Source organism: Scomber scombrus, chromosome 4 (assembly GCF_963691925.1).
Source record: "Scomber scombrus chromosome 4, fScoSco1.1, whole genome shotgun sequence".
Taxonomy (NCBI): Eukaryota; Metazoa; Chordata; class Actinopteri; order Scombriformes; family Scombridae; genus Scomber; species Scomber scombrus.
The window spans coordinates 26,914,009-26,929,523 of record NC_084973.1 but is presented as its reverse complement, the minus strand read 5'-3'; the positions used below and the strand labels follow the sequence as shown (position 1 = coordinate 26,929,523).

The following is a 15,515-nucleotide window of genomic DNA, read 5'->3' as shown; positions in this document are numbered from 1 at the left end:
AATAGTTTTTCTGTTGGATTTTTGGGAATTTTTAAGACCTATTTTCATTTTTAAAAGGAGCAGATTAGTTTAAACCCAATTTCACCCAAAATGTATGTCTCTATCCATCCAAAAGTTGCAGTTTATATCCTCTAATTTATCTATTGACTTCACCCTTAATAGACCATTAAGTCTATTTCTAGTCGAGTCAATATCTTATACAATTTCTTTTTTGTTATTTAGATTTTAATATATATTTAAATCATATTATGTCTTAGGTGGTACTTGCATTTTCTCTTACTTTCCATTTTTTGATTGTATGCACTACAACACCAGGGAGAATTGCTTGTATATGCGATCATACTTGGCAATAAACCTTTCTCTGATTCTGATTCTGACAATAAATATTTTTATATATAGTTTTTAAATGATTGTGAGAGGGTTTCTGACATTACTGTTTTTTCTATAGCTATCGATCACTCCTTATATTTTATGTATAGAACCCATGGCTGAATCTGAAATGTTCTCATGAGAGGATTGTTGAATGTTTCTCTGGAAAATTAATGGAGAAGCACGAAGGAGCTCCTGTAATTCATGATACTGATTAAATGTTGCCAAAGCGTTTAAGCGCTGAATTTCCCCTCTAAGTGTTACTTTTCTTCTAAACTGACATTACTCTTCCCTCCCTCAGGTGTTCACTGTGAGATCAACATCGACGACTGCAACCCGTTCACGGACCCGGTCACCAAGGAGCCCAAGTGTTTCAACAAAGGGAAGTGTGTGGATCGAGTCGGAGGCTACCACTGCATCTGTTCTGCAGGATACGTAGGGGAGCGCTGCGAGGGAGACATCAACGAGTGTCTTTCCAACCCCTGTGACCCGCGGGGCACACACAGCTGCATCCAGCTCACCAACAACTACCGCTGCGAGTGTCGCACCGGATACACAGGTAAACATTAAAGAGCTGAAACACAGGCTGCACTGTTTGTAAATGTCTAATTTTATCCTCAGTTTTAAAGGTGTACATTATATACAATTTGTACATATGTATATATTTTTATCTTTTTATTAGTGTGTGTGTGTGTGCCTGTGTGTGTGGTCTGTCATAGGCTACTTTTGGGGGACACATTTGAGACCAGTTAATTGGGGATAAAAGTCATATTTTTGATCACTTTTCACTCCTTTATGCAAATCTGGCCACATGAGTGTCCTCTTTTAGTGAAATTCTTATTTGATTTGAAACAGCAGATCAGGGGGGAAGACAATCAACTATTTTGGGTCAGGTCACAGGGTAGGGTTGGGTCAGTAGGTTGTTCTGGGTTGCATCTAGGATTAAGGTTTGGATATGGGTCAGTCCATTTTTAAGCTTAAAAGCTATTTAGTTTTAGTAATTTTGTTTAAATTGCTATTTTGATAAAATCTGTCCAAGGAGGGTTGAATCTTCTGAGTTTTCTTCCTTTTCCCCATTTATGTCCCAGGATTGGTTCAACGTGTCTTTTTTATACTTTTTTGCATTAAATAAAGATCATGTAAAGATCATGTGATATTGGGCTATGTGAAGAAGCTTTTGACTTGATTAGATTATATAATTAACTTTTTTTTTTTACGTGTGTGACCTCTCTACAGGTCAGCGCTGTGACACAGTGTTTGATGGCTGTAAAGGAAAACCGTGTCATCATGGAGGGACGTGTGCTGTCACCAGTAACACCCCACATGGCTTCATCTGCAAATGTCCTCCTGTGAGTACATACACACTCCCACACACACCTTTGTCATCTGTAAGGATATATTATATATTACATTTATTCCATTAACCTTATCTGTAACTGCCACATACCTAACCCCAATTCTCACCTTAACCATATCCTAAAATAAAATATTGAGGTTGTGGGGGCAATATGTGCAGACACACACATATACACACACTTGTACAGGATGAAAACACATAACAAGTCACTGCAGATTACTTTCATGTTTTCTTTTCTGTATTGCTTCTCTTTATGGTTGACTTTATGGTAATCTTTTACATTTACATGAACACACACACACACACCAGTTTTTGTCTGTGATTTTCACTCATTGTTCATAACATCTTCCATTAAAAAGAGCCCTTATCACATGGATAGTTTAAAATATACAAGGGGGAATTGACTGATAAATGAAAACATACGTACAGACAGACAAAAACATCCACTAACACTCTAATGCACATCTACAGGGACTTTAATGAACATGTAGCCAGTCTCATTTTTGGTTAAAACCCAGCAAGAGCTGTGAGGTGACCCTGCTAACCACTAAGCCCCATGCCATCCCACCATTAAACGTCTCTAAAGTCCAGTAAAATTAAGGATTTTCACATTGATATTTGTATCAATACCTTTTTAAAATGAGAATTTCAATAGATTTTTAATATGCAAAAGGAAGACAGATATATTCCCATATTATTTTCAATTGAATATTAGCTATTCATAATCAACTCTCTCACTCTTCTTGTAGGGTTTTTCTGGCTCCACATGTGAATATGACGCCCAGACTTGTGGCAGCCTCCACTGCCGCAACGGAGGGACCTGCATCTCCGGCCAAAAGAGTCCCAAGTGTCTGTGCACGCCATCGTTCACTGGACCTGAATGCCAGTATCCCACCGACAGCCCCTGTAATTCCAACCCGTGCTACAACGGTGGCACATGTGAATACACCTCTGAGGCTCCGTTCTACCACTGCGTCTGCCCCACCTTCTTCAACGGCCTCCGATGTCACATCCTGGATCACGATTTCCAGGGAGGGTTTGGCCACGAAACCACGCCGCCGTCGGTGGTGGAGGACGTCTGTGAGATCCCGCAGTGCGAAGAGCGTAAGCACAACAAGTTCTGTGATGTGATCTGCAACAACCATGCATGCGGCTGGGACAATGGCGACTGCTCGCTCAACTTCAACGATCCATGGAAGAACTGCTCGGCCTCACTGCAGTGTTGGCGCTATTTCAACGATGGAAAGTGCGATGCACAGTGTGACAATGCTGGATGCCTCTACGATGGGTTCGACTGTCAGAACCTGGAAGGACAGTGCAAGTGAGTAGTGTTTGTATCTTTAAATTAGACAAGATTCAAATTAGAATTTAAGACACATTTGGTGACATTTCTGGATGTTTTTCATGTTGGTTGACATGCTGATTAAATGTCACTGAAAGAACATTTTGTACCATGAATAAAAACAGACCTTAAAATGATTCCCATTTTTTAAATAGATCAAAAAATTACCTCCTGAAAATCCAGTTTCTTTTTTTTCCAAATCACCATGGTTGTATAAGTCTAGGATTTTACATAATTTAAAGAATCACAAATTTCAATACTTTAACTAGCACACTACATTACGGAAGTTGGACACCACTGAAATGATATTTATTTGTGACTCCTGCGTTGTTGCAATTAGAGATGCAGCAATTAGTCGATTAATTAATAAGCTGACCAACAGAAAATGTATCTTAAAATTAATTTTGCCAATTGATTTATGGTAATAAACTGAATATCTATAGGCCACATTATGATGAACTTTACTTCCAAATGACCATCCAACTTTTTTTCTTCAGCCCACTGTATGACCAGTACTGCAAGGACCACTACGCTGATGGCCACTGTGACCAGGGCTGCAACAATGCAGAATGTGAGTGGGACGGTTTGGACTGTGCCAATAACATGCCAGAGAAACTCGCCATGGGCCAGTTGGTCCTGGTGGTCCACATCACGCCTGAGCTGCTACTCAACAATTCGTTTGGCTTCCTGCGCGAGCTTAGCAGGGTCCTTCGTACCAATGTGATATTCAGGAAAGACCTTAAGGGCGAGATGATGGTGTACCCTTACTACGGGAACGAACAGGAGCTGAAGAAGTACAATGTGAAACGCTCAGTGGACACTTGGCCAGAGGTTTCTGGCAAGGTGCTGAATGTGGTGAAGAGGAGCCTTTATGATGTAGCAGGCGGGAGCAGGCGAGTGAAAAGGGAGTTGGATCACTTGCAGATCAAAGGGTGAGCAAAAAATATGTAAAAAAGATTTCCTTCACTGAATATCTGGCACCGTTTTTAAGTATTCTGTGTGGAAATCGGAATTTACTCAATTCTGACTCAACATTACCTCTAAATGCGCTGCTTCTTCTCTCTGTAGTTCAGTCGTCCACTTGGAGGTGGACAACCGTCAGTGCTTCCAGCAGTCCTCCGAGTGTTTCCAGAGTACCAACGATGCCGCAGCCTTCCTTGGGGCTCTGGCCTCCAGTGGCAAACTGGACGTTCCCTACACCATTGAAGCCGTATTCAGTGAGTATATCTTAAAGGAATCTGCATGAATCAAGAGAGTCAAATTCCAAACTGCTCAGTATTTCAAATTAGAAATATCCAGTTTAAGGTGCAGTGGGTAAAATTTAGTTGCATCTAGTGGAATGGACTTGGCAGAAATGGAATATAATATTCATAAGTATGTTTAAATTAGAGTAAAATCTGATAAAAATAATACAATAATTTTTGTGTTTTCATTACCTTAGAAATAGCCCTTTATATTGATATAGGAAGTGGGTCCTCTTTCATGAATGCTGCCATGTTGGACCGCCATGTTTCTACTGTAGCTTAGAACGGACAAACCAAACATTGGCTCCAGACTGAGCCTTTTTAATTTTTGTGACTTTCGTGGCTGCAGTAGGTTCTCCTTCCTGAAAGGGAAGGTGGTATCCAGTTAGATGCCATTAACCCTCGTGCATACCTTAAAATTTACATACACTCTTTAACCTTGTGTACACAAACGGTCCATCTCATAAAAGTGGAATGAAAATGTAATACTTTTTTTTTTAAACGTTCAATGCATCAGATCTTTCCAACAACTTCAGACCAATCCATAGATATAACGTTTATTATAATTTTTAAATATTTTTTATGTTTGTATGGACTTATTGTCATGAGAACCCCTGATTTTTTCAATGGAAAAACACAAAATATGCAATATTTCCAAAAATGAGGTGCAAAGTGAAATATTTGTAATGAAGATATTACAGTCTTGACCATGTCAATAGTTGATAACAATATTGATTTTAATGCATTATTATTTTTGGCACAAGGAGAGTTTAACCTCAGTTTCTTTAACCTCATGTACACAAACGGTCCATCCCATAAAAGTGCAATAAAATGTAATGCATCATATTTTTTTTAACTTTTACTGCATCCAATCTTTTCAACAACTTCAGAACAATCCTTAGATATAAATTAAAGATGTGAAACAGTTGTCTGTAGTTATAGTGTGGCCCTCAAGCTCATCTGTGAGCTCCGTATTGAGTTGGCCCTGGGGTCAAAATGGCAGGCGGAAAAAATTGCAGAGTCACTTCATGTGAGGGAGACCACAAGATTTCTTCATTTCGTGACCTCCATTGAGAGGTGTCATACTCCTCTTCCTCTTCCTCCTCCTCCTCTTCGTTTTCCCCCATCAAGGTGCAGGGTCCCTCTCTGTCTGGCAGGTATTCCTCCACTGAATCCTCCTGGCTCCAAGGTGAATCTTCACTTCTCATATCCTCCTCAGAAACATGTGCCTCACTCTCCTCAGGCGACTGCACACATGCAGCAACTGCCTGCTCCGCTTCATGGTTGTCCTTTGGAGAAATGACCAGCCAAGTTGTGTTTGAAGTCCAATTTTTTCTTGATCAGAAGGAAGCCTCCGCTCACCTATTGGATGTGTGGAATAGCATGTTTTCGCAGGTGTGTAAACACAGACAGTGTGTGTGTGTGTCTTGCTGCAGTCTTGCAGTCCTCTGAGGAGAATGAGGAGCATGTTTCTGAGGTGAATTTTACCAGCAGTGAGGATTCATCTGAGAGTCAAGACCGATTAGGGAAGGAATTCCCTCCAGACGCAGAAGGACCCTTCAGAGGCATGTCTGTCTGTGTGTGCTTTTGTGTTTCGAAGAATCCCAGGTCAAAGGGGCTCTGCTGATGTTTTTTTTTTTTCAACCATATTCACGCCACTATTTTATATCAGTGCTAATATACCAAGACCATTTTATGGTGTTCAGCTTTGTTATAGCTATGCATTTTGCGAGGTAAGAAATCCAGGCCTTCACTGAAATTTCCCTGAAACTTTATGTGATGGTCTCTGGTTGTTAAAGGGGGTCATTACACCTAAAACATATTTTCCCTATATTTTTAAGGTAGAGGCCTAGATCTATCAATGGAAAAAGCATTATAATATGTCCGGATTATAGTATATGAAAAATATGGGAGTCAATGGGGCAAATTTGCATGCTGCACCTTTAAAGGAGCAATGACAGTGTTTTTGTGGGTTTTAGCTCCATAACTACAAATCATTCCAGGTCTGCATTAGTTTCTATTCATTCTATTCAACTCCCACGAAAAGATCAAAACCACTCGTCTGTGTAGTCTAAGCGTGATATAGCCTACTTCAAAACACATCAATGAGCCACACTGTAGTTTATTTTGAGTCAAACACAATTTACTCTGTTTATGTAAAGTTGGCTAAAAGCTAGGAAAGGAAATTATTAATTATTATGTGTAACTTTGATGCAGATTTGATATTCTGTGATGGTTAAGTAAGTACTACAGGTCTGGTTATTGATTTTTAAATGAATGGAAACCAAAATGCTGCCTGGAATAAATGGAGCCAAAAATATAAAACACATCAAAATGGTTGGTATAATAATGAGCTGTGATGTTAAATAAACGTGATTTGCAGTGAATGCTCAACTGGTATGATCCTTTAGGGCCTTGTTATCGTGTCTTTACATACATACTCTACACAAGTGGATCAGACACGTGCTCGTCCGCACTCTAACTGGGAATATCCATTGCACCCTCTGGTCGGGTCCTAACCCTAACGCTCTTTGATTGTGTATTTGTTATGCAGCGGTGAACAAATGCAATTGTGAATCTCATGGCCTAAACAATCAATCCTTTCCTCAGTGTGTAAATCCACTGGCTTCAGGCTCCAAAATGGTTAATTGCCGCAAATCAGCTCATCCAACCCCCTGCTCACACAATATAACACTCTATCTCCGTCTCTCTCATTCTCTCTCGTTTCTTTCTCAGACATGTACACATATACATCCACGAATAACACACTCACACATACACACATATGCACGCACACACACTTCATCCCACAGTGTGAGGGGCTGCTGCAACCTTCACCTCGCTGAATGTAATACCAGGACTTAATGCATCTCTAAGGGTTTAGGTTGGGGGAGTTTATCATTTCAAAATCGTTAGTAGAAAAAAAGAGAAGGGGAAAAATTGATCGGGAGTGTGCTAGAAGTTGGGAGTCTTTGTTATCTCGAGAATCCTAATAAATCCTCCGTCTTTACAGCTTAAAGCGCGTGCAGTAATTTGAAGTTCATTAATCCCCCTCCTTTTTTTCTCTTAAAGAAAAAATGGTAAAGTTGTCTCTTGGTACCCTGGGTTGAAAAGGGAGAGAGGAGGTGGTAGTGGTCTTTCCCCCCCCTTTTTCTTTTTTTTTTTTTTATCACGCCCCATCCTTTTTTTTCTTTTTTGATGAAAAGTGGTTAGCAATTCTGATTATTACTGAATAGATAGTAGAAGCTAGCTTTACAAACGGTGAGGATCGTCAGTCAGTTTCTGGCGCTCGCTGCTGGTTGTGGACAAACTGGTGTGTTTTGGAGTGGGAACCGTGGGGCGAAGAAGAGCCGGACTCGCTCTGCTCGTACGCTCAGGCTGATCTTTTTGTCGGTCTACGTCTGTTCCCGCCGTGACCATGTCATCCCTTTTCCTACCAGGCGGTGTGGACCCCGAGCCAAGCCGACCCCTATACCCAATCTACCTGGTCCTGGCCGGCATAGGGATACTGGCCTTCATCGGAGTGGGGATGGTGGCTGCCCGAAAGCGCCGCCATGAGCACGGGCGCCTCTGGCTCCCCGAGGGCTTCAAGACCACAGAGACTAGCAAGAAGAAGAGACGTGAACCTGTCGGAGAGGATTCTGTGGGATTAAAGTAAGTTTCCGTTTATTCACCATTGGCGCTCAGTGTCATCAGGTACCTGTTTCTTTGCGGGTCAAGTGAAGGGCTAGTTCTGAAGGACAAAATGGGTAACTGGTGATCAGTGAAATTTGGGAAAGGGGGGTTTGTCTGGATCATTAATGATAATGATATAGCAGGTTTAGGTGTGCATTAATTGACTTGTTGGAGCAGAGGGGTGGGGTATGGACTTAATCAATGCTTTTGTTTTTCGGCATTGCTGCACCATTAATGGTGAGTTGCTCAGATGGGATGGAAGCATTTGAGTATGAGGATTTTCACTGGGTTTTCTGCTCGATCACAGGCCACTGAAAAACACCTCAGACATATCACTGATGGATGACACCCAGAATGATTGGGGAGAAGATGAGCCTTCGGACGCTAAACGCTTCAGGGTAAGGACACACAGATATGACAGCCGAGCTTTTTAGATTTTTTTTGCAACTTTTGCAACAATTTTCTGAGGAATATCAGTAAATCTGGAAAATTAAACATAACATTGCCAATATTGGGATTTATTATTATTTTATTGTGCATTTTCATTTTTCTTGTCTTTTTATCATCCAATTAAAATGCTTTTTTTCTGTTATTTAATAATTAGATTTTAACTTAGCCCCTCATGCTAAATATTAGTTTTCTCACCTCTTTCTGTCCTTGTTATAGCAGTTTGACGAGCAGGCTATACTTGAGGCGGACGACCAGACAGACCACCGACAATGGACCCAGCAGCACTTGGATGCTGCTGACCTGCGCATCCCCTCCATCGCTCCCACACCCCCCCAGGGCGAGATTGAGAATGACTGCATGGATGTCAATGTCCGGGGACCAGGTGGGTGACTGCAGACTTACTTACTTATCTATCAAGGCAATTTAAGGGGATCAGGACTGCCTGTGGACCAAATATTGGTCCGTTTTTATTCTTGTGACCTGATTGTTTTTTTATGAACAAAAGTACATTTTACAATGTTTTATAAAATAATCAAATAAAAAATATTTTATCTGTCAACAGAGATCTAATTGTGGGGGAAATATCTATGGTATCAGTGGTGGTAGAAATCTTTAAATGTTTCTTCTTATCAAAATTAATCTGAATAATTTTCAAATCTTGAAAAATGTTCCTCTGTGATTCCTAAGCCAGTGAATCTGACAAGGCCACTAGGGATTTAAGATATGAGATTTTTTTATTTTAATGTAAAAACAAAAGGTTTAATTTTTCAGCCTTTCCTCAAATTGTTCAAATTTTCTTGTGATGTACTTAACACTATTAATACTATTTTAAAGACCTATAAAAATACTTTAAATGAACCAACCTAGACAGGAAAAAATCATGCTTTTGTTGAACTGCATACAACTTGTGCAGTGTAAGGCTATTAGGTGGCGACAAAGGGAGGCAGTAATTATGAATTTGTTGTTTTAAGCGGTCACAAGCTTAAAAGGTTGGGAACAACTTATCTGGCAGATTGACTTGTACACTTTTGAATGGACATATCCAGTAGTGTCTTTACGTGTGTGAGTAGATTCACACATTTTTTGAGCATTTCACATTTCACTGTCTGGATCGATTTTTGTCTTTACTGAGTGAACATTTCACATTTCTAGTACGTGTGTTTTTTGTCAGTGTGTGTATGTGTGTGCGTCTGTTCGCTAATGTAGGAGTTGCTAAAGCCCCATGTCCTCAGGGTAAAGGATCTTCTTCAAAGCAGCTGGCTGGAAGCCAGGCGCCTGGGGGAAAACACTGATTCCTGATCAGATTAATCATTTGACCAGTAATGGGCCTCTGTTTTTTCTGTGCCACATTACGAAAACCAATGAAGGCATCAAATGCAAAAACCCAATTTTGTCACGAGCGCTAAATTCCCTGAAGAAAAGCTATGAAAAATCAAAGTAACAGGGTTAACAACTTGAGAGCACTTTTTTTCCCCCCGTCGTGGATCGATGCACTTGAATCGACCAAATCTGCGAGATCTGGGGCTTGCTATCCTTTTGAAGAGGAGAAAACCTTTCGAAGTCAACTGACTGAGCTGCCTCTCACAGTTAGATATTAATGCTTCGTTTTTGCAGCAGCCCAGCTTTAGCAAGCCCCGGCCTCTATCCCCCTAGCTTCGCTTTTCTTCTGAAGCTTCTCCTGTGCCGGGGCCTTGATCAGAATCCATTATCGAAAAGAGAGAGCTGTGATGATTCAACTCAGGCAAAAGTGTCAAATCCACATTCGATTTGTTTGTTGCTTTGTTTTGATCGGTCTAATGCTTTGAAGTGCAGGCTCATGTGTTTTTGTTGCAGTTACTGGGCCTGTGCTGACCATGCAGTCTTTTACCTACTAACCCTAACCCTTTCATGTGCTTCCTTCTCCTCTCTGTCCAGATGGATTCACGCCCCTGATGATTGCGTCCTGCAGCGGGGGAGGGCTAGAGACAGGCAACAGCGAGGAAGAGGAGGATGCCTCTGCCAACGTGATCAATGACTTCATCTACCAGGGTGCTAATCTTCACAACCAGACTGACCGGACAGGTGAAACCGCTCTTCACCTGGCTGCTCGTTATGCTCGTTCTGATGCTGCTAAACGCCTGCTGGAGGCCAGTGCTGACGCAAACATCCAGGACAACATGGGCAGGACGCCTCTGCATGCTGCTGTGGCCGCTGATGCCCAGGGCGTGTTTCAGGTGGGTTTCAAATTACAATTTTATTTACTAAGCGATCAATCAATTGGTCAACTGACAGAAAATGTGTCTCCAACAATTCTGATAATTGTTTAATCGTAAGTGAAATAAAAATACCAGTTATGACTTTTTTCTGTCATTTTGTTGATTAAACAACAAATAAATATATAAATAGCTAATTATAGAATTTCTAGAAGTGAGAATTACTATTGGGATAAGGTTTATATTTATATAAGTATAGCTGTTGAAAATATTTTTGAAATGTAGAATTTGTTGAGCTCTAGGAGTGACTTGCTATTTTGTCTTTATAGATTCTGATAAGGAACCGTGCCACGGACTTGGATGCTCGCATGCATGATGGCACCACACCCCTGATCTTAGCAGCCAGGCTGGCAGTAGAGGGCATGGTGGAGGAGCTCATTAACTGTCATGCTGACGTCAATGCAATCGATGATTTTGGTAATTTTCTTCTGTTTGATGCCACTTATATGAAATCATCACAGAAATCATTACAAAAAAGTTCCTCATGTAAATCAAAAGACTGCTTTAGATCTGAAAAGCCTGTTTTTGCTTTTGCAGGTAAATCAGCACTACATTGGGCCGCAGCAGTAAATAATGTGGAGGCTGCTATCGTGCTACTCAAGAACGGAGCCAACAAAGACATGCAAAACAACAAGGTAAAACAATACGCTCTCCCTCGTCATCTACTTAGCGCTGCGAAACAATGGTGAAACATCTTTCCGAAACAACATTCCTTTTGTATCCTTGAATCTCATCATGTATTGTTCCCTGTCTGTCCACCTCAGGAGGAAACACCTCTATTCTTGGCTGCCAGGGAAGGAAGCTACGAGACTGCCAAGGTCTTACTGGATCATTTTGCCAACAGAGAAATAACTGACCACATGGACCGGCTACCCAGAGACATTGCACAGGAGAGGATGCATCATGATATTGTGCGGCTGATGGACGAGTACAATCTGGTACGAAGTCCTCCCATGCATGGAGGGTCTCTAAGCACCACCTTGTCACCTCCTCTTTGCTCGCCCAACGGCTACCTGGGCAGCATGAAGCAGCCTCAGCTTCAGGGTCAAGGTCAGGGCAAAAAAGCACGTAAGCCCAGCACTAAGGGCATTGGGTGCAAGGATGGCAAAGACATGAAGGTGAAGAAGAAGAATTCGCAGGATGGGAAACCTGGAAACCTCCTGGACAGCTCAGCTGTTCTGTCTCCGGTTGACTCATTGGAGTCCCCCCACGGCTATGTCTCTGATGTGGCCTCACCGCCCATGATGACCTCACCCTTTCAGCCATCGCCATCGGTATCTCTCAATCATCTGCAGGGCATGTCTGACCCACACCTGGCTGTAAACCACATGGTGATGCCTAATAAGCAGGAGCTGGCCCGGATGCAGTTTGACCCACTTCCTCCCCGTCTCACCCATCTGCCCGTGTCTGGCTCCGGTGGGCAGGGCGCTATGAACGGGCAGTGTGATTGGCTCTCCAGGATGCACAGCAACATGAGCCAGCCGAGCCAGTTCAACCCGATGAGAGGAGCACCCGGTGGTCAGGGAGGTTTGCACCAGGGCGGACAGCACGGGCTGATGACCTCCCTCCACAACGGCCACCCCACCGCCAGCCTGTCTCAAATGATGACCTACCAGGGGATCCAGAGCACCCGACTGGGTCCGCAGCCCCACATCATGCAGCAGCAGGCTCAACAGATACAGCAGATGCAGAACCTCCAGCAGTTGCAACAGCAGCAGCAGCAACAACAACAAACCATCCAGCTGCAGCACCAGAACTCAAACACAGCCAACAGCCAGAACTTCATCAGTGGTGAGCTCGGTTCCCCGGAGCTCCAGCAGGGCACAGGCAACACCAGCATGCCCATTCACACCATCCTGCCGCAGGAGACCCAGATAATGACCTCCTCCATCAACCAGTCAATGCCCAGCACCCAGTTCCTCACTCCTCCCTCCCAGCACAGTTATTCAGGGCCCATGGACAACACCCCAAACCATCAGGTCCAGGTCCCAGATCACCCCTTTCTGACCCCCTCCCCGGGCTCCCCGGATCAGTGGTCAAGTTCATCTCCTCATTCTAACATGTCCGACTGGTCAGAGGGCATTTCAAGTCCACCGACTAGCATGCAGTCTCAAATTGGACATATACCTGAACAGTTCAAATAAAAAGCTTGTATCTTTACGCCCAGATGAGCTGCTGAATATATTTTTTATAAAAAAGGCACTCTGTGAAAAAAAATTAAGAAAAAGGGCAAAGCTGTAAACAAGAGTTAATAGGACTTTTTTGTATGCTTTTATACTAACATCAACACCTGTGTTTCATCCAATCTTTTTATTTATTAATGTCTTATTTATACGCATTGCCTGCTTACAGAAATTTCGGGAATCCATGGTGTTGGGTCATATGCAGGACAGAGAAAGTCCTTTAGAGAGACTCTTTTCTTGTAGTACTTATTTTCTGCAGTGAAGTTGCGGCATACACACTGGGTATTTATTTCCTGAAGGACTTTTAGTCTTTGCCTCTTTTCATACTTCTCAATCTTTGTTTATATTTTGTTATTTTTTGTATAATCTTGTTTATAAAGAGAATCATGATTAAGGGGCATTTTATAGAGCACATTTTAAGTTCCAGTGTTATTTCATTTTGTAAGTGCGGGAAATATCGCAGTCAGCTGCAGATAAACAGGTTGTTAATGTTACCAGAGCACGTGTCCTGTATTTCATTCACAGTTCCTGAATGATGTACATTAGGAGCTGTTTCCCCATAATTCTCCGAGTTTAAAAGTCATGTGATTCTTAGTTACACCCATAGTCGTGTACATTTCTTCAATCAATGAAGCAACATTATGTTGTGCCTCTAGATTTGATTGCATTCATGTGTAGAGATGTGGTGACGATGTGATACGTTGTACAGTTTAATGCCATCTTGGAGATTGGCAGTTAAGACAGGCTTGAGTATCTGTTAGTCCTGTGGTGTTGGAGAACTGGCCCGTCGGCCACCATGTATGTTGTTGTCCAGAGGGAACAGGAAGCTTAATTTCCCCTCTCCCTCCTATTAGTTTGAGCCTATGGCTGTGTTCTTCCCTTTGTAAATATGTTAAGCATTTCTCTTGTAAGCAAGATTTTGTTTAAGAAATCTGATGTCTTAAGCATGTAATTTTGATAGGTCTCGCACCAGTCAACAGCCTCTAAAATGTCAAACAGAACAGAATATATATTTTATATTGTACTGTCCCTTATGCATAAATAAATTTGAACTATATAAAAATAGATACGATATATTGTTTGTTAGGAGACATTTTTTCTCATAAAAAAGAAAAATACATAAATATTGAGGTTTTATAAATTCATATTTATTTACTGTTCTGTAACATCAAATTCCACTGAGGCAACCATTTGTGTATGTTAAGAAATGTTTTTGCTACACTTTGGTAAAAAATTGAAAAAACTGTTAAGTGTTACTTAGCCTGTTAAAACGGCTAAGTTCTCAGTTGTGTCTACTTAAATGGTTTGTGAGACACTCCCTGTTATAGTTTGCAAACTGTTATAATTTAAAAGAATATTAGGTTGTAGTGAACTTGTAATATCTACAATATGTTTCTTCCACTTATAAAGTTATGATTTGCAAGAGATGTATTTTCCCTTTCATTTTCAATCTGTAAAAATGTTTCTTGATATAATAAACGGCACTTGTGTGTCTTAAACTTATGAGATCTGTCTTTTTTCTTTAAATGACTCAACAAGATGTCTAAATATCAATATCTTCTACACAGTATTTTTGGAGAAACAAGAGATTATCAAAGTAATTATAGATCCAGTTAAATAACTGCAGTATAAGCCAATGCCTTTGGTAGGTCTGGGCAACAATGAGTATGTCAATAGATTTTAAAATTTGTTATAAATGTGACCTCTCCCCTCATAAACTGTATTTCATTTCATCGTTAAACATTTTATGAAGAGGCAGAGAATGATTATTTTACTTAGTATGTCTCCCTCTAGTGGTACAAATATATTATGTTAATATCAATGTTAATTTACTCTAAACAAAGGTCCAGTTGCACCATTTTTCAACATGAGTAGTAAGCAGTGGAGGCAGATAATATCTATCTATCTATCTATCTATCTATCTATCTATCTATCTATCTATCTATCTATCTATCTATCTATCTATCTATCTATCTATCTATCTATCTATCTATCTATCTATCTGGTGACAGTTGCACTTTCTTATTCTATTGAAAAATTAAAATGCTTTTTTATGGTTTGAGAAAACTTTCTTAAAGTAAAGTAATGTACATTTACTCAAGTAGGCCTACTAGGCTGTACTTTACTTGAGTATTTATATTTATGCTACTTGATACTTCCACTCCACTAGACTAGACACTACTTTTATTTGACAGCTTTAGTTACTTTTTAGATGAAGATTTAGAAGAAAAAGTCCAAAAACTGGACATAGATTTATAGATTTGTGTATCAGAACTTTATTTTTTCTTCTTTCCTCTCCCATTAATAATCTCACAAACCCTCACATTTATTTGGTGACCCTTTGGAGGGGCCCGACCCCTAGGTTGGAAACCACTGGACTAAACTACCTAACTGTATATAAATTAGTTGAAACTAGCTCCACCTCCAGCAGCTACAACAGTAACATGCTGCACTAACACTGATGCTTCAGTATTAATAATCTAATGATGTCATATATAATAATATATCAGTCAGAGGGATAAAATGGGTGTAGCATTGTAAACCTTTTTATTTAGTAAGGTACATTTCATATCCACAAAGCAAAAATATCCAAAACAACCCCATCATTTAAATTATTTTTAGTTGAAATAAAATGTTGAATCC

The 15,515-nt window shown here is 40.8% G+C and overlaps 1 protein-coding gene across 2 annotated transcripts in view; it reads left to right on the top strand.

The window, feature by feature from the left end:
* LOC133979760 (neurogenic locus notch homolog protein 1-like) overlaps positions 1-14,369 on the top strand; it is a 48,334-nt gene extending 33,965 nt beyond the window's left edge. Inside the window, exons 23-34 of one of the 2 annotated variants that reach the window (XM_062418364.1) lie at positions 671-928; positions 1,606-1,718; positions 2,476-3,047; positions 3,566-4,000; positions 4,137-4,285; positions 7,753-7,966; positions 8,295-8,385; positions 8,657-8,819; positions 10,352-10,650; positions 10,959-11,106; positions 11,227-11,324; positions 11,454-14,369. In XM_062418364.1, coding sequence (XP_062274348.1) covers positions 671-928; positions 1,606-1,718; positions 2,476-3,047; positions 3,566-4,000; positions 4,137-4,285; positions 7,753-7,966; positions 8,295-8,385; positions 8,657-8,819; positions 10,352-10,650; positions 10,959-11,106; positions 11,227-11,324; positions 11,454-12,833 — 3,920 coding nt within the window. In that variant the 3' untranslated portion in view covers positions 12,834-14,369. Of the gene's footprint in view, positions 1-670; positions 929-1,605; positions 1,719-2,475; positions 3,048-3,565; positions 4,001-4,136; positions 4,286-7,752; positions 7,967-8,294; positions 8,386-8,653; positions 8,820-10,351; positions 10,651-10,958; positions 11,107-11,226; positions 11,325-11,453 lie in introns of both variants that reach the window. The other variant, XM_062418363.1, reaches the window with a different exon arrangement.
* The last annotated feature ends 1,146 nt before the right edge of the window (positions 14,370-15,515 follow it).